Here is a 20,135-nt window from a genome sequence, read left to right as displayed (position 1 = left end):
CCAGGACCCAGTCCTGTATGCCGAATCTGCGGCCCTCTTGAAGATGAGCACTCTGCAGCCACCACAGTAGAGATACCCTGGTCCTTGGAGACAGGGTTATCAGCCGATGCATCTGAAGATGCGATCCCGACCACTTGTCCAAGAGGTCCCACTAAAAGGTTCTTGTATGGAACCTGCCGAATGGAATTTTGCTTCGTAAGAAGCTACCATTTTTCCCAGGACTCGTGTGCAGTGATGCACCAATACCTGTTTTGGTTTCAGGAGGTCTCTGACTAGAGATGACAGCTCCTTGGCTTTCTCCTGCGGGAGAAACACTTTTTTCTGTTCTGTGTCCAGAACCATCCCCAGGAACAGTAGGCGTGTGGTAGGAACCAGCTGTGACTTTGGAATGTATAGAATCCATCCGTGCTGTTGTAGCACTTCCCGAGATAGTGCTACTCCGACCAACAACTGCTCCTTGGACCTCGCCTTTATAAGGAGATCGTCCAAGTACGGGATAATTAAAACTCCCTTTTTTCGAAGGAGTATCATCATTTCTGCCATTACCTTGGTAAAGACCCTCGGTGCCGTGGACAGTCCAAACGGCAGTGTTTGGAATTGGTAATGGCAATCCTGTACCACAAATCTGAGGTACTCCTGGTGAGGATGGTAAACGGGGACATGTAGGTAAGCATCCTTGATGTCCAGGGATACCATGTAATCCCCCTCCTCCAGGCTTGCAATAACCGCCCTGAGCGATTCCATCTTGAACTTGAATTTTTTTATGTATGTGTTCAAGGATTTCAAATTTAAAACGGGTCTCACCGAACCGTCCGGTTTCGGTACCACAAACAGTGTGGAATAGTAACCCCGTCCTTGTTGAAGTAGGGGCACCTTGACTATCACCTGCTGGAAATACAGCTTGTGAATTGCCTCTAGCAAAGCCTCCCTGCCTGAGGGAGTTGTCGGCAAGGCAGATTTGAGGAAACGGCGGGAGGGAGACGCCTCGAATTCCAGCTTGTACCCCTGAGATACTACTTGAAGGATCCAGGGATCCACCTGTGAGCGAGCCCACTGATCGCTGAAATTTTTGAGGCGGCCCCCCACCGTACCTGGCTACGCCTGTGGAGCCCCCGCGTCATGCGGTGGACTCAGAGGAAGCGGGGAAGAATTTTGATTCTGGGAACTGGCTGACTGGTGCAGCTTTTTCCCTCTTCCCTCGTCTCTGTGCAGAAAGGAAGCGCCTTTGACCCGCTTGCTTTTCTGAAGCCGAAAGGACTGTACCTGATAATACAGTGCTTTTCTTAGGCCGTGAGGAAACCTGAGGTAAAAATTTTTCTTCCCAGCTGTTGCTGTGGATACGAGGTCCCAGAGACCATCCCCAAACAATTCCTCACCCTTATAAGGCTCTATGTGCCTTTTAAAGTCAGCATCACCTGTCCAGTGTCGGGTCTCTAATACCCTCCTGACAGAATGGACATTGCATTAATTCTGGATGCCAGCCGGCAAAATATCCCTCTGTGCATCCCTCATATATAAGACGACGTCTTATGTTCGCAAAATAGTATCCCTGTTTGACAGGGTTACAGACCACGCTGCAGCAGCACTATCTGCAGGTCTCAGTCTAGTACCTGAGTGTGTAAATACAGACTTCAGGCTAGCCTCCTGCTATTTATCAGCAGGTACCTTCAAAGTGGCCGTATCCTAAGACGGCAGTGCCACCTTTTTTGACAAACGTGTGAGCGCCTTATCCACCCTAGGGGATATCTCCCAGCGTAACTTATCCTCTGGCGGGAAAGGGTACGCCATCAGTAACTTTTTAGAAATTACCAGTTTCTTATCGGGGGAACCCACGCTTTTTCACACTTCATTCACTCATTTGATGGGGGAACAAAACACTGCCTGCTTTTTCTCCCCACACATAAAACCCTTTTTTAGTGGTACGTGGGTTAATATCAGAAATGTGTAACACATTTTTTATTGCTGGGATCATGTAACGGATGTTCCTAGTGGATTGTGTATATGTCTCAACCTCGTCGACACTGGAGTCAGACTCCGTGTCGACATCTGTGTCTGCCATCTGAGGGAGCGGGCGTTTTTGAGCCCCTGATGGCCTTTGAGACACCTGGGCAGGTGCGGGCTGAGAAGCCGGCTGTCCCATAGCTGTTACGTCATCCAGCCTTTTATGTAAGGAGTTGACACTGTCGGTTAATACCTTCCACCTATCCATCCACTCTGGTGTCGGCCCACAGGGGGCGACATCCCATTTATCGGCATCTACTCCGCCTCCACATAAGCCTCCTCTTAAAACATGTCGACACAGCCGTACCGACATGCCGCACACACACAGGGAATGCTCTGACTGAGGACAGGACCCCACACAGCCCTTTGGGGAGACAGAGAGAGAGAGAGTATGCCAGCACACACCAGAGCGCTATATAATGTAGGGATAAACACTATCACTGAGTGAATTTTCCCCAATAGCTGCTTGTATAAACAATATTACGCCTAAATTTAGTGCCCCCCCTCTCTTTTTAACCCTTTGAGCCTGAAAACTACAGAGGAGAGCCTGGGGAGCTGTCTTCCAGCTACACTGTGAAGAGAAAATGGCGCCAGTGTGCCGAGGGAGATAGCTCCGCCCCTTTTTCGCGGACTTTTCTCCCGCTTTTTTATGGATTCTGGCAGGGGTAATTATCACATATATAGCCTCTGGGGCTATATATTGTGATTATTTTGCCAGCCAAGGTGTTTTTATTGCTGCTCAGGGCGCCCCCCCCAGCGCCCTGCACCCTCAGTGACCGGAGTGTGAAGTGTGTATGAGGAGCAATGGCGCACAGCTGCAGTGCTGTGCGCTACCTTGGTGAAGACTGAAGTCTTCTGCCGCCGATTTTCCGGACCATCTTCATGCTTCTGGCTCTGTAAGGGGGACGGCGGCGCGGCTCCGGGAACGAACACCAAGGACGGGTCCTGCGGTCGATCCCTCTGGAGCTAATGGTGTCCAGTAGCCTAAGAAGCCCAAGCTAGCTGCAAGCAGGTAGGTTCGCTTCTTCTCCCCTTAGTCCCTCGTTGCAGTGAGCCTGTTGCCAGCAGGTCTCACTGTAAAATAAAAAACCTAACATATACTTTCTTTCTAGGAGCTCAGGAGAGCCCCTAGTGTGCATCCAGCTCGGCTGGGCACAGAAATCTAACTGAGGTCTGGAGGAGGGGCATAGAGGGAGGAGCCAGTGCACACCAGATAGTACCTAATCTTTCTTTTAGAGTGCCCAGTCTCCTGCGGAGCCCGTCTATTCCCCCCCATGGTCCTTTCGGAGTTCCCAGCATCCACTAGGACGTCAGAGAAATAGGGATTCCTCCAGCCAACTAATGCAGAGGGCAATACCATGAGTCAGCCAATCAGTACCCCAAAACTGTATAAAATGTTGCCCTGGGTCCCAAGTCTTAGGCCACAAGTATTTCATGTCACTCAATTTACTGGGAGATACAAATATCTTCATCTGAAAGCCAAGTGTCTTTTTGTCCCTATTCTGTATTTTTCTGGTGTAGTCTAGGTATATGTCTCTCTTCCATGTGCATTTAGGTGTTACCGATCACACTGTTATAGGCTGCAACTCATTTACTTCTTGGGATACTCCTGAATTTCTGTCAGCTTTCACAGAATCCAAAGACAATAGACAAGTTTCCAAGACTAAGCTCACTTCCCCAGTAAAGAAGAGAGCCTAGGACTTGATAAGGGAATTTGGAATATATAGTGTACTTGTGGACACCCCCCCCATTGCTCCAGAGTAACATAGAGCTGTAGGGGCAAGCCGTGGTTATATAATTCAGTGTGCTATGCCCCTACCCCACCCCTAAGATCTGGACCTTCAGCTCCTCTGATCTCCCTGATGCCTAGTATTATAAGTTAGCATGTCGTTCTTAGCAATAATGTCTGGTTAGCATTACTGCACTGAGGTCATGGGTTCGATTCCCACCATGGCCGTAACAGTGTGGATTTTTATCTTCTCCCCATGCTTGACGAGGTTCCTCTGGGTTCTTCATTTTCCTCCCACAATCCAAAAATATACTGGTAGGGTAACTGGCTCCCAACAAAAATTAACCCTAGCGTGAATGTGTGTGTGTACATGTGGTAGGGAATATAGAGTGTAAGCTCCACTGGGGCAGGGACTGATGTGAATGGCCAAATATTCTCTGTAAAGCGCTGAGGAATATGTGTGCACTATATGAATAACTGGGAATAAAATATAGAAAATACAATGTACAGTATGTGCATGACTCATACCAGACCTTCTTGTGCTGCAATGAGTTCTAGTGAAAATCATTTCTTGTCTTCCATTTGTACATATAACATGAAACTACATACATATAAGTCTTCAAAAGACATGTCCTTACAACCGTTTCTTAAGAAGTCTGTTCCTTGGTCTATATTTTACAAACTTTTCAAGATGCAGGATATGTTTCATCTTGGACAATAGAGCTATTCAGTAACTCTGTGTAGTAACACTTTAATGTCACTGAGGATTATGTATCTTTCTGTATTCCTGAAAGCCACAGAAGTGTATTTTGTTAAAGATACCCATCCAAGGAATACACAAGTACTTTATTTTGCTTCTGCTTGCACATTGTGGATTTGGCTGAGTTCATTTCCATCCTTACTGTGTTAGCGCGGTCTTTATTCAGTGCGGCACACTGTCTGTAAATAAATAGAGCACGATATATATTATCAGTCAGTACCTTTCCGGCAGCAGATGCATTCCAAATTGCCAGCATATGTCAGACAAACCTGCACTAGACGCTTAATCGTAGCCCTGTAAACAGAAGTAGGAAACTGACCATATTATAGGTTCCAAGTCAAGCTGAGCAAATTAAATTGCAGCAGCTGTACTCATGGTAAATGTACTGGTACTTCAGTGGTAAGCAAAACTTTCTTTATTGCACCTAAAAGATGTAATGTTGAGAAAACTCTTCTTTAAACTTTTGGTAAAGCTTTCTCTTTTTAATGAGAATATTCCAATACACACATGCATACACTACAGAGTACACAGCAATTTCACATTTTAACTAGACACAGACAGAAAAGTAAGAAAATATTCCACAACAGTGAAAGCTCAGATAGTTATCCCTGAAGATTTGAAATAACTACATAATGGCTCAATGCTATGATGTCTAATGCAATGCTGAGAAGTAAGTTTATTTTCTTTCTAATTATATGCACATAGCGATGAGCTACTGTTTGTAGAATAAACTATTAGCTACAGTGCGGCACTCTGAAACAGCATAAGCGGCAACACTGTAAGTTATAATACAATCTATCTTCTCTGAAATACATATGGGATAAATTACATCCCATATCATCCAACACTTAGAGCTGGATTCAAATGTTCTCACCCCTCCCCCTTCCCGGCCGTGATCGTGCCCGTCGGCATATTCTAATGTTACTGCCGACGGCCGCAACAAGTTCATTTCAGCTCGCTACCCCCAGGGGTAACGTGCTGAAATGCGCGTAAAGAGACCCGTTTGGGCGGCCAAATTGTTTTTTTCACAATCTCGCCTATTACTTTAGTTGGGTTTAGAAGCTTTGCATGCCGCAAACCCGACTGTAATGGGCGCGATCAGCGCGATAACGGGAGCCATTTGAATATCGCCCCTTTATATCTCCCGTCACTTTAGACAGGAGATAGGGGGTGCGATACGATTTGAATTCCACCCTTTGAACTCCCCCCTTGGGGTGTGGTATTGGGATGGGGGGGGGGGTTGGGCAAGGCTATGACAAATTGGAGGCATGACCTTTTTTGGTGTATTTAGGTTAAAAAAAAAGTGCAGTGCTTTTCCCAACTCTTCCTCTCAAAATTTGGGGTGAGTGGGACGGCGGGATAGCCCCTTCAAATCATGACATATACTGTAAAATAGTAGCTCTGTGACTACAGGAAAGCACAAGATTGTAGACCTATAAAACAGGTGACAGGTCTCAGCAATGACTTCTAAAATCCTTAAGTTTCACAGCAAGGTTACATACAATATTATTCCTTTTAATTCCTGTGCAACAGCTTTAAGACAAAGAAACTTAAACAATAGCTTCCACTGTTTTAGATATGCATATGTTGGGCAGGGTGGCAATCTCCCACATTGGAAGAAAGGGTTACCTTACTGTGGTTCAGGAAAGAACAACACCCTTTCTTAAATCAAGAGGCATTAAGGTATATTAACCTGCTTGTGTGAGTCAGTGAGGGTTAGAGATAGGAGGGTGTGCACCTTTGGTACCCCTCTGTATACTGGTCATTGCAGACTGTGGCTTACCTTATTACTCCTGTGATTACTGTCTCCTGTGAAGCTGTTTTGCTATGTCCCTGAGTTACAATAATAATGTATACAGTGGCAGCATAGTCCTTTGCGCTTTGCAATTGGAAACAAACAGTAATAAAACAAGACTGGGTAAAAACAGACAGACATAGAGGAAAATAGGCATTGATACACAAGGCTATTGCTTTGGTTGTATCTTTTTGCTGGAATAAAAGCCTATTTGTTTTAAAGCACTTCAATCTCCAGTGGTCTCCTGAAACCTACCCACACCTATCTACAGGTGTACTTACTTTGTTTTGTCTCTGTATTTATTTTTCTTTTATTATATAACAATAAAAAGCAATTCCCAGGGGCATGTTGTTTGGTCACTGCAGAGAAGGAGGACTGGAGCGCAGCCTGGTGCAGAGGTGGAATGTCTGGCTAATGCTAGTTTGATGGAGGAAGAAGAGTAATGAGGCAGAAAAGCTGTAAGTAATGACCAAACGCAGCGTGACAACAAATGTGAATTATGTTATCTTCGCCACTTATTGGCATGGATGACATACAGACACTGTAGTGAAAGACAACAATATTTCCATGGCTTTTTATACAAGTATAATCACTACTCACGTGTTTTATGGATAATCCAAATCAGTGTGTGTGTGTGTGTGTGTGTGTGTGTGTGTGTGTGTGTGTGTGTGTGTGTGAGCATGAAAAAAGAGTTTGGACCACAGATTTGTTTTTTAATGAGTGTCCCTAAAGGTGGAAACCTAGACAATGATAATGCTAAAAAGGGCCTTCATTAGAGCATAGTACAAGAAGTTACTGTTGATAAAATGGCAAATCAAGTTGGAATGGACAATGGGGGATCATGGATCTGCAATGCCCTATGGAAAGTTTATGGAGCAAAACATGCATATAGGGGTATCAGTGTCTATTACCCAACATCCTCCTTTAGTCCACTATCATTATATCCATCACTGTGCACTTTACTGGTGCTAACTCCATTCATATTAGATACTGTATTCATTTCCTTGCCTACAGCACTTCCTTCTTGTTATCCATCCCAGACATCATCTTTCTCATTTTAAAATCTCGGCTCAAGACCTATCTTTGCAAACTTTTCCGTAACCTCTCCACTGAGACCAACTATTACATTACCCTCTTTGCCACACTAAATGCACTTATACTCTGATCACTCTCATCGCTGCACGTAATGCACTTAACTCTGATACTGAAAATGCACTCAGAATGTTTACTCCTATTGTTTCTGCTTGTCTGTTGCTTACACTGTAGACTGTTTACGTAAGGGATTCCCTTCTCATAATGCATGCAACTATGTCCAACTTTTTAACCATCTACTCATCCTGCAATTTATAATTGCTTGCTTATTGTTGTCCAGCACGTTTGAAGATGAGTACACCCAACTACAATATACCTTATTTGTAAAGAGAATTAAAATATATTGTTTAGATGTAAACTTTTAAAACAAAAACGTTTGTCCTGTACTATACTGTATAGCTGTAATCTTTATTTTAGTTTGGATATCCATTTTATCCACCCATAAGATATAGCACTATAAAAAGAGTCGCTGACTCAGAGCAACTCAGGGATGTCACCGCTTTTAGACCAAATATTGCGGGTCGCAGCCGGGAGCCTGACACGAGTGCTACCCGGCTGCGACCTGCATGAGGTCTCTTTCCCACCGCATTTGCCAACCCAGCATATTGCCGGGTTGGTGACATCAGGGGGGTGCTGCGGGCACAGATGTCCCTGGCCCGGCCGCTCATGCCACCGTCCGCCCGCCGCAATGCTCCGCCCACTTTTCATTACCTAGTTCTGGCACTGTCAAACTGTGTGTGTGTATATATATATATATATATATATATATATATATATATGTATATGGTAGATAGAAAATGTACAGGTGCGCTGGTGACTCTTTAATGGACAATCCACAGATCGACAATCCGGGTTTGAAGCACAGGTAGAATTAGTTACCGTAGCACATCTCTCCAATAGTTGCTCCAGACTCCCTGCGAGTGCACTGTTTGTTCTGCTTGATCCTGCTGCACGGCGACTTGACGGGTCCTGGTCAGTTCCACGGCCGGAGGCACGGTGTTTAGTCCTGGACAGCGGTAGGCGATCACAGCTGTAGCCTTGTGGAAAACATACTCACCATGTGGTAACCAGCCCACAGTGTGGATGCTAAGGGTACGAGTTTCAACCATTTGTGCTGGATTGTCCATACCAGTGTTTTATCCATTAAAGTACTGATTTGCACTGTGAGCGCACTTTCTCCTTATTGTTGTTTTTAGAGAATATATATATATATATATATATATATATATATATATATTTATTTTGTATATATATATATATATTTTTTTTTTTTTCATTTTTTTTTTTAATTTGTAACATTATTATTATTATTATTATTATTATTATTATTATTATTATTTTTTGGGGGGGGGGGGGGGGAATCCTGCTTATCTTGCAAGTCCCGGGCCCCAGAATTTCTGATGGCGGCCCCGCGCAGCAGGGGCGGTGCTTGGAAATCACATGATCTCCAAGAACTGCCCGTACATTCACTGTTAATGGGAAGCCAGGTCACTGCGACACGGCTCCCGTTTACACAGCACAGTTTGCCGGGTTGAACCCGAGTTGGAATACCGACTCACTCGACCCGGATTATTCCAACTGGGCCCTTTTACACCCAGCAGCAACACAGGTTATGCACGCATATGTGCAATAACCCGTAGACTGCATTCTTATGAACACTGGTTCAGCTCATAAAGAGATCACTCATATGGTCCGTAAGTGGCAGTTTCATCATAACATAAAAGTGTTGCAGCAGCTATGGCTATGGCTGTGCCAGAATTTGGGGTGCCTGGTGAGGTGCAGGAAGCATTCTTACAGTAGGTTACACTCAGTGCCCATCTTCCTGCTCCTGGCCTCCACTTCTTTCAAGTGTACGTGGAAATTGTAACACTAGGTGCACTGGGAGGGTCTGGCAGCATCACAGAACTCACTTACAGTAAAATTGTTAGTTATGTGGACAAATAAAGGGGTTGCTATATATACTGTAAGCAATGACATGACACTGAGGTACATACAAACTAGTTAGGCAAGGCCCTAGGGTTCTTCTGGGTGAAGTTTCCTTCCACAATCCGAAAACATACCGGTACTGTAGGTTAATTTCGAATCTGACAAAATTAACCCTAGTCTACAGTTCAGTATGTGTGTTTACATGTTATAGGGAATACAGATTGTACAGGAAGCTCCACTTGGGCAGGGACTGATGTGAACAGCCAAATATTCTCAGTAAAGCGCTGTTGTGTGCGCCAAATAAATAATTGTTACTAAATAATATAACAAATGTAGATTAGGAAACAATCATTGTCTCGTTGTCTTTTCTGGCATTGTACATCAGAAATTAGCAGGAATCGGTCTGGCGTCATGTATAATGTTTTGATTATCATCATCATCATAATAATAATCCTAGAAATATTAATTTGTTAATAATAATAATAATAATAATATTATTATTATAATACTTAATTTACATAGTACCGTGACTTTCTATTAATTTATTATTATTATTACTTTATTTACATAGCACCATGGTTTTCAATTCATTTTTTATTATTATTATTATTATTATTATTATACTTAATTTACATAGCACCATAATTTTCTATAAAATTATTATTAATATTATTATTATTATTATACTTAGTTTACATAGCACCATGGCTTTCTATTAATTTGTTATTATTATTATTATTATTATTATTATTATTATTATACTTAATTTACATAGCACCATAGTTTTCTATTTCATTATTTATTATTATTATTATTATTATTATACTTAATTTACATAGCACCATGGCTTTCTATTAATTTGTTATTATTATTATTATTATTATTATTATTATTATTATAATAATACTTAATTCACATAGCACCATGGCTTTGTCAGTAAATAAATGAATGGTGGTGTGGTTATTCCGCCTTTATTACCTTTATCTACTTTTAGTAAACTGCTTGTACTTGTACATTGAAACTGCCTTTCTTAGGAAAGAACACATCAGGGTTTCTTACAGACTCCATATAAAGCTGATCTGGAGAAGGCAGGGGTGTATTTATTGGAGCTGAACACAAAACTTGTTTTTGGATGGCTCACTGCTCCTTTAATCCCTAGCCACGGTGCACCCATCACATCAATACTGTTTACTCTGTCTATACAATAAAATATGCTAATATCCTGGAAACAGAACTATTCAGTACAATCAGACCCATGTTTATTAATATTGTTAGCAGCCTTCATAGCTTTTACTGACTGTGCACACATTGCGTTTAGCATACAAACCTCACACTAGGAAGCTTACGGGTTAAATCAATTTCATAATTAGAAAATTAAACTGAAGGGAGTGCAGCCTGTACTGCAGACACCATCAAACAATAAAATCACACGGATCAACATTATGTTGCAGTTTATTGCTTGCTTTAATTATTTATAAATTGGTATGCGGAGATCCGGTACATCAGCTCTACAAATGCAGTTCAACAGTGGGGGCAAAACCATCTGAAAAACCCACAGACTAAAAGAAGAGGAGAGTAACAACTTACAACCATCCAGTTCTGATCTTTACAGCATTCTGCATGGCTCTGCCCAGCTGCAATGTAAGACACTGTACTGTAGATTTATTAATTGCATTAATATGCGAAAGCAATAGAACATACTACTTCTTTCCACTGAGCCACCCTCTGTTTTACTAGCTGGAAATGATTCAGTTTTTTAACCTGGGCTCTTCTGCTGGCTGTGCCACAGAGTTCTTTCAAAGCGGCACCATATATTTGTAGCTAAAATAAATGTACAAATGTTATCATGATTTTTTACAAGTCAATCAACATTATGGAGTCAATTTACTAAGGAGCAGGTTGCCAAAGCCGCTGATCATCGGAAACTGATTGCAAGGGAAAAGCTACAATAGGTGCAGGGAAAGCAGCTGCTATGGGGCCCAGAGCTGAGAGTGGCCCACCTTCCCTGTCATAGCTGCATCTGGTATACAGTATACATTGTTCATAAACGTTTGCCTTGGGCCTGCAATATATCTAGGTATTCCCCTGGACCTGCTCATTGTAATGTGGTATAAAATGAACAGGGGGGCATTATAATGTTACATAATATGAACTGGGGCACACTATGTAATGGAGGCACTATAGTGTGGCATAACATGAACTGGGAGCACTGTAAGTTTAACAACAGTATTTATTGGGCACATTTTCATAACATTTTCAAATGTAAAATAACTGATCACTTGCATATCAATGCAGGCCGAACATTTTAGCAACTTATTAACTATTTTCATTCTGGAAACAATGGGGTTAATGCAGCTTAGTTTTGTGCTGTAACATGTGCGTTCTTGCACGAGTGTATTCCACTATGGTCAGCTCAGAGCAGTTGCGTCTCCACCTGAATCAGCAGGAGGTATAAATATTGTTTTATTGTTGTTTAAGGACCATTAAAGACTAACAGCCAGGCAACGAGTAACTCCCAGGAATCCTGTGTGAGTGTGAGCTCAGCCAGCTCCCGCTGTAGTGCCAGAGGTAGCTGCAAACGCCAATAAACATTTTCATTACAATAATATTTTTTCTCGACATCGTTTTTGTGTTACTCACCCAGATCTTTCAGATTTATAATTTGTTCCACATCTTTTTTTAATGTGTACACGTCATAAACTACATCTGCACTTCATTGTAAATGTCTCTCTCTCTATACACACACACACACACACACATATATATATATATATATATACAGTATATAGACGTCTGTCTGTGACAAGCAAAGTCGTCTGTTTAGATATAAGGAAGTACTTCTGTGGATTTTAATTGCAACGTAATCCATTTCCCCAATGCACATCAAAGGCCACACTCTTCTCTTTACTGTGATTTCAATTGCTCTCATCAGCCAGAAAGTTTAAAGCATGATCAAATTTGTTCTTCAATCACTTGAGCCCTGTTAATAAACTATTCTGTATGCTCACTCATCCATCCTAGGATTTTGTAACTTCTTAGAGATGTCTTCAAGAGGAGCATAGAAAGACATCTTTGATTGCAAACAGGCCCTGGGGATAAACTTTATCACCACTTGCTTTAAACGTCCACAGAGGATAACAGGTGACATGCGCAATCCCCCCCGGCCCACCCTGTTTCACACAAAGAGAACTTTGAAACAACAGACAAACAAAATCCTACAAATTCTCACAGCATTTGAAATCTCTCCTGGTGGACTGAGCGCTCTCGCTCCCTCTATTGAAGCACAGCACAGCCCTCCATTGAACTACTCCTGGATTAGTTCTGGAAATCGTCTTTTTCTATGTCAATAGAGACTATGGCCCAGCTATAATTGATGGGGTACTTATAAATAAACCCTTCGCTGCTTGGAATGCCATTAAGAAGCAACTGAAAAAGAGGACTGAGTGTTTCTTAACAAAAGACAATCCTAAAGCAGGAATCTTGGCTACTATATCTTTCCCATCAAGATTTTTTTTTATAACACTAACACCTGGGCACCCTTTGAATAGAGCAGCAGAGAACCCCATGAAGTACTTATCAGTTCAGCTATCAGCATTTATCTTTCAGGGCAGAAAATGAAAATTGTTGCTAAATCCCTGGGTTCCCACGGGTCATTGGGACGAAAGTATGCTTTCCTACTGGACAACTATATAAACATCAATGAGGAAGCAAGGGCAACCAAACCGGGGAACACAGAAAGTAGTGTGTTCAACACAGTAGGGCTTCTTACATTCAAGGCTATACAAATGATGGGAATGACAACCAAACCTTCTAACAGAAGTGTATTCAAATTGAAGCATGGGGTTGAAGAGTCCCACCAGCTGTCTAAGGTTTATTACTGTCCTGCTAGAAGTTTATACACAGAAGGAGCAAGTATCATACATATATGGGCAATTTATTCATTTCAGAGTTATATGTATATATCATACACACACATTTATGTGATCTACTATTCTGAATCATATTTTGCGGAATTTCTGCAAACCGGAACAGTAAAAAAAAAAAAGCATATGATTGCTGTGGCTTTGTGGACATGATAGGGCAGTGATGGCTAACCTTGACACTCCAGCTGTTGTTGAACTACACATCCCAGCATGCCCTGCATCAGTTTTAGCAAGGCCAAATAGCAAAACTGTAGCAGGGCATGCTGGGATGTGTAGTTCAACAACAGCTGGAGTGTCAAGGTTAGCCATCACTGTGATAGGGCAATGCAGGGACAGTCAGGGAAACCATAATGTGACACTGGGTTAAGTTTAATGAAAAAGTCCTTATCATAGATCATCATGTGTATATACTATATGTATGTATAAATATATAATACATATAGTATATGTATGTAGTATATATTTCTATGTACCACAAGTGTGTGCGTATGATAATCTGTATAGAGTGACAGCACAGCACATTTATACTGGGTTCCACAATTTAGTAGCACGTTTAACAAGCATCATTCACACAGCAATAATTACATGTGATCACAGGTATAATCCGATCATTTTATTTTACAGGAAGAAAGGATGTATGCAGTTAACAAAACAAGAGTCTGTCTGTGCTCATTCTAAAACACGGCTGCAGTCACGCAACTAGCACAACATATAATGGAATTACCAGGGGGCTTTATTACCAGTCTCCGATAAGCCCGAGAAATAAATTAAAACAATTTTATGACTGTATTGTGATAATTTATTTGACCACATAGAGGGCAGTGTAACCCATTTGCTGCCAGACATGCTAGCAGTAAGCTATGAAGAAACGCTGGGCCCCAGTACTGACTCTAACACACTATAGGTTAATAAATCAGGCTGAGTATCTGTATATACCAAGAACTTGGAATAGTCTGTGCTTTTTTTGTTTTGTTTGGCAGATTGTATTTGCAGCAGATAAAGGGTAACAGGAGAAGTATACCATAAACGTACTTTCACATAATTACAATGCTTATATACGGCACCTGAACTATTTCATACATTTATCTTTTGGAGTACTCTTGTGGTATGTAACTCTATGTATGTGGTACTAATGATGTTCTGTATAATGTGATGTAATGTATAATGTACCACATATACAAAGTATTAAGGTGGGTACACTCTAGGCGATGTGCTCCGTGAGCGACATCGCCTAGTGTGCCCCCTCCTGGCCCGGGCTGCCCGGTGGCGAGCATACTCATTGTGCGATATTGCTAGTAATATTGCGCAGTGACGTCATGCCGCGGCCAGGCTGTACATACAGCTTTGGACGATGAGTCCAAATTAAGCTGCAGGTACTGCCGACACTGGGGGTCGTTAACGACCCGCGGGGCTGCACATCGGTCGTCGTCAGCTCCATACACACTGGGCGATATCGTAAATGATATTACTCAAGAAGGGTGAAAATGAGCGATATCATTTGCTATATCGCTAACTGTGTATGCACCTTAACAAATGTATTTACTTATTTATTTTATTTATTTTTAAACAATCTGAAACTTCTTCCCATACAACTATAGGTATCTGGCTAACAAAGCCTGGCAACCATTCAATAGGAGATAACGTTCTACACTTTCTTTTTATAGACTACTACATTGTTCAGAAATAGAGGGTACATACATTCAATTATGTCGCATTTTTATTGTACCATACACCAAGAAATTAACTAAAATCTATCAGAAGTGTAAGAAAAAAAAACGTATTGCATATGATTTGTATTGCACGTCATCCTTTGCATTGTTACTCTGTCAGCTGTTTATCGCTCGAGTATTTTGTGTTCTAATTGAACTATAATGTCTTTAACTATTGTACTTTTCTTACATTGTTATATATGTTGTCTGTTTAAAAGAACTTATTTTCTATATTTTTACCATTCAACACTGGAACGATCACAGAAAATGGAACAATGACAATAAATTCGTCATGGAAGTTGACATTCACTGTTTATTTGATATGCTGTATCTCATTGTAACCTAATATTATAATAACTGCATGTAGTCCGTACTCTGATGTACTTGCTTTAATTTCAGTATATGCGCTGCATGTCTAAAAAGATTTAATTGGCAATTATTTATATTTTTTATAAACAAATGATTAAATGTATTGCCAGCAGTTTTATCGAGCAGCTGGGAGATGAGGAGTACAAGTAGCAATCCATTTTTGATGCATTTAGAATCTTCAGTTTCTAAATTGTTAATTAAAATATTTAATATTAAGAGATAATAGGAACAAAGCTTTCTACTGGACTATAACAAAATGTCTATCGGGACATTAAACGACAACAATGTTAGATAAGTCTATGGTAAACTGTTTGTAAATATGCGGGTTTATTTGGCATAAGTACAGTAAACCAATGAGAAACCACTTATTAAAGCAAATTTCTGAACTTTTTTTTTAAAGATGTTAATGAATATTAATAGAAAATAAAGAACTTACCAGATTCGCTGTCAGACTTGTTCTCGTGCTCTGTGTCAGTCAGTGTCAGGGCTGAGTTGGAACGACTTGAGAGACAGGAATTGCGCCCGGATTTCACCCCCCTGCCCCAAAGTCTCATTGCATGCTCTGGAGACATCACCCCTTCATTTTCAGGCTCGGCGTCTGAACCTGCATTGATAGAGTAGCCTCTGTGTGGCAGTCCCATGTCTGCACAAAATGCCAGTCCCCGGCGAGATGCTGGTTCACAGATACCTAGCTGTCTTAAGGTAAAGTTCTGTCCTGGTTGGGGGAAGGAGAGAGAGAAGAGACAACAAAAATATAAGTTACACTTTCCTAAAATCTGTAAAGTAAACACTCTTAAATTGAAAAGTTTCTCAGGTATCAAACGCGGTATTTTGAGTAAGATTCATGTGTTACGGTTAAATAGATTCTTTTGTTACAAGCACTTTGCAAGTTGTGGGTTGCATTCTTCCTGATGTCAAACACTTAAAGAATTTAAGAATGCCTCTCAGGTGACAGGAGAAAACACAACAGCAAACAGCCAAGGAACGGTTAAAGCAACACATGAAAAGGAATTAAGATGATAGACATCCACTTTACACAAGTGCAGAGAGAGAAAGGAGAAGGCTTAAATGATTTGTCAGGATGATAGTACCACTTGTTGGAACATGAATGAACATTTAGAAATAATAAAAAAGTAACCTTCATAAAAGAGAATGTTAATATTGATAAAGGAACAGCAGCCGGGTTGTGGATGATTACTGCTTATCAGTGACTGCTTGCAGCAGCTTGTTTCCTATGGGTTGATTGTAATCACTGGGGCTCATTCCGAGTTGTTCGCTCGTTGCTGTTTTTCGCAACGCATGCGCTCAGTTATTTAACTCAAAACTTAGTAGATTTGCTGGTGATCGTGCGGCGCTTTTCAGTCGCACTGCTGATCGGTGAATGATTGACAGGAAAGGGGCGTTACTGGGAGGTAACTGAGCGTTTTCCAGGAGTGTGCTAAAAAACGCAGGTGTGCCAGGGAAAAACGTGGGAGTGGCTGGAGAAACGGGGGAGTGGCTGGCCGAACGCAGGGCGTGTTTGTGACGTCAAACCAGGAACTAAACGGACTGAGCTGATCGCAGTCTAGGAGTAGGTCTGGAGCTACTCAGAAACTGCAGGGAATTATTTAGTAGCAGTTCTGCTAATCTTTCATTCGCTATTCGGCTAAGCTAAGATACACTCCCAGAGGGCGGCGGCCTAGCGTGTGCAATGCTGCTAAAAGCAGCTAGCGAACGATCAACTCGGAATGAGGTCCACTGTGTAATTCATTCACGTCATACACTTGAAGTGATTAATATTGCTTGGTGACCAGGGGTGAATCTGTCATAGGCCTCATGGGGAGCTTTCCTGCTAGGCTGGCAGCCCCAATGACCACATGGGGTGACTTTTTTTTTATTTTGTTTGTATTTTAGGGCGTTTTTTTGTAAATAGAAAGGGTGCAGTACTGGGAACATGTAGTCCATGATCTGGGTACCCTAGGCATATGGGAAGAACAGTGCATTGCTCTTCAGCAAGTGCAGAGTGGAAACATTGTTGCAGCAGACATGGCATGAGGATGCCTGCCCAGTGACAAGGTAAGTGCAGAGACTCAGAGTGGGACTGTGGACGAGTCTGTAGTAAATATGTGTATTTGCAAGTTAAGGGTTTACGTACTGTGGGGGAGGGGGGTGCTCTTATTTATTGTGGGGCTGTAGTCATGAAAATGTAGGTATTAATGTAATGTGGTTTTGCATTCAAGTAATGTGGAGGTGTTCATGGGTACTATTAATGTTATATATGTAAAATGGGGTTATTTGCCAGTAAAAATGCGACAGCATCTATATATGTGGGGCTAATAAGAGGAAATGTGAATGCTATTGATTTAATGTCAGGTTGGTTTGGTGAGATCTATGTTTTAATTGCGAATGGTATTCATTTGTCTGGGCTAGCTGGGGAAGGCAGTCCTAGATATTCAATAACTGACAGTATATAAAGGAGATAGTGTAAGTCAACGTGTATTTTTTAAATAGAGCTTAAACGATCCATATGCAGACACATTTTTCCATACAGTATGTAGGCCATAGACTACAACTTTCTAACTAAATCTTTAGATGGCATTATCTAACGGGGTTAAACTCCAGAATGCAGTCCAAAGCTTGGTAAATTCGGCAAAAGGCAGCCCACAAAGAGGAGCCAACTGCCCGATAGTTACAGCACTTCCATATACTACACAATGATGATCTTCAATCAAAGCCTGAAGGTGGCTAACCAACAGTCGATTGCATTGGACAGGTTGGAATACCAAACCAACCAGACTGTTCTTTTAGCTGTTTTCAGGCTATCAATAATTATCCTTCAGTAACACACACCAAACAATAATCAATCAAGCCAGTAGTATTTTAGTTGACTAGTGTGCACAACTATCGCCTGCTTAAAAAAGTTAAGCAAACAGTTAAGTAAAGCAACTTCGTAAAGTCTATGAACTTGCTACATGGTACTGTAGATTGCTAATGTCTACTTGTCTGTTTGTCTACTTGTGTGCTTTTTACAATCTGCTGGATGATGTAGTTTGTTTCATCGCCCATCAGAAGGTGGGGCCATGATAAACAATTTGGAATTATCAAATCAAGCCTGGTCCATTGTTATGCTATGAAGTTAATTTCATATTGAATCAGCACATATGGGGGTGGGGGGTACATAGTGCGGCGCTGTGAGGGGTGCCCTGAGCCAGCACCTATATCCTACACTGGTCAGCAAGCCTGTCAGGGTCCCCGGATCGCTGCCAGCAGAAATCCTCAGGCCGGTATAATATAATGAAGAGCAGGAAGCAGCACCATGTTCAGGGGGCGGAGCTTCTCATCAGAGCGGACCCAGCAGCGCTCAGCACCATTTTCCTGCCTGCAGTTCCTGTACAACAGACGCTGACAGGGAGAGCTGTCCCTCCAAGCAACTCCAGCTATCCTGTGCGGTACCAGGGGGTTGTAGAAGGGGGGGGGGAGGCTGTGTAAAGTCTGTCTAGTCTATTAGGGTACACAGACAGCACAGCTAGTTTCATTAGTTCTACCTCAAAAAGTGCTGTGTGTGGTTGGCTCCAATCTCTGCGTCTCTCTGTGGCATACTTGAGGGGAAACTGTGTCTGACATTTCACTGTGTGTGTGTGTGTGTGTGTGTGTGTGAGTGTGGGTGGGGGTTTAATATCTCACAGAGCCATGTCTAGGGACTCTGTGTCACATGCTGCAGAAGATGTTTCCTCTCAGGAGGGATCCATTCCATGTACACAGGATTGAAATGCTTTGTCTCAGATCCCTGTTGTTGAACCTGAGTGGTTAACTTCTATCAAAGGAATGATCTCTCAGATCTCTACTAGGGTAGCTAATACTGAGACTGAAACTCAGGTGTTGAAGAAGTCTATGGCAGTTTGGTCAGGCTGTGTCCCTATTCCTGCAAAATCCCTCAGCATGTTCCCACAGAAACGTGCACTTGCCCAAATTATGCAAGATGACACAGATAATGATTCTGATACTGCAGATGGTGATGGGGATGTGCTGGGGGGGGGGGGGGGGGGGGCGGCATCCCTTGCTAAGGGGGTGCAGCTCATGATTGAGGCCATTAGAGATGTGTTAAACATTAATGACACCACACCTGAGCAGGTTGAGGAGGCTTATTTCACTGACAATAAGAAAGCCTCGCTAACCTTCCCTGCATCTAAAGAATTAAACGCTATATTTGAAAAATCCTGGGAAAACCCGGAGAAAAAATTCAAGATCACAAAAACGGTTCTGGTTGCTTTTCCCTTCCCTGAGGAAAATAGGAAAAAATGGGAAAATCCACCCATTGTTTATGCATCTGTATCCAGACTGTCTAAAAAGGTGGTTTTACCTGTCCCTGGATCTACCGTATTAAAAGAACCGGCTGATCGTACGATTGACAGTACGCTCAAATCCATTACACTGCTTCAGGAGTGGCGTTAAGGCCCACTATTGCCTGTGCATGGATTTCTAAAACCATAGTAAAGTGGTCAGGCACATTACTAGAGAATTTGGATACAATGGATAGAAGTGACATTGAATTGTTTTTACGTAACATACAGGATTCTGCGGGGTTCATGGTGGAATCCATGAAGGACCTAGGTACGCTGACTGCTTGGATATCTTCCATGTTGGTCTCAGCCCGCAGGGTACTCTGGTTATGCCAATGGTCTGCAGACGCGGAATCCAGAAGAAGTGTGGAGAACCTACCCTACACAGGTCAGGCTCTATTTGGGGAAGCATTGGATGCGTGGATTTCCACAGCAACCACGGGTAAGTCACCTTTCCTTCCCTCTGCTACACCTTCTACGAAGAAACCATTTTCTTCAGCTGCGCCGCAGTC

The 20,135-nt window shown here is 42.1% G+C and overlaps 1 protein-coding gene across 13 annotated transcripts in view; it reads right to left on the bottom strand.

Annotated features, from left to right (window-relative positions):
* TENM3 (teneurin transmembrane protein 3) overlaps positions 1 to 20,135 on the bottom strand; it is a 1,613,133-nt gene that overhangs the window by 913,632 nt on the left and 679,366 nt on the right. For all 13 annotated transcript variants that reach the window (XM_063920671.1, XM_063920672.1, XM_063920674.1 and 10 more), the window contains one exon: positions 15,741 to 16,019. In XM_063920671.1, coding sequence (XP_063776741.1) covers positions 15,741 to 16,019 — 279 coding nt within the window. The remainder of the gene's footprint in view (positions 1 to 15,740; positions 16,020 to 20,135) is intronic.

This window comes from Pseudophryne corroboree, chromosome 1 (assembly GCF_028390025.1).
Source record: "Pseudophryne corroboree isolate aPseCor3 chromosome 1, aPseCor3.hap2, whole genome shotgun sequence".
Classification (NCBI taxonomy): Eukaryota; Metazoa; Chordata; class Amphibia; order Anura; family Myobatrachidae; genus Pseudophryne; species Pseudophryne corroboree.
This window is presented reverse-complemented; position numbering and strand designations above follow the sequence as displayed.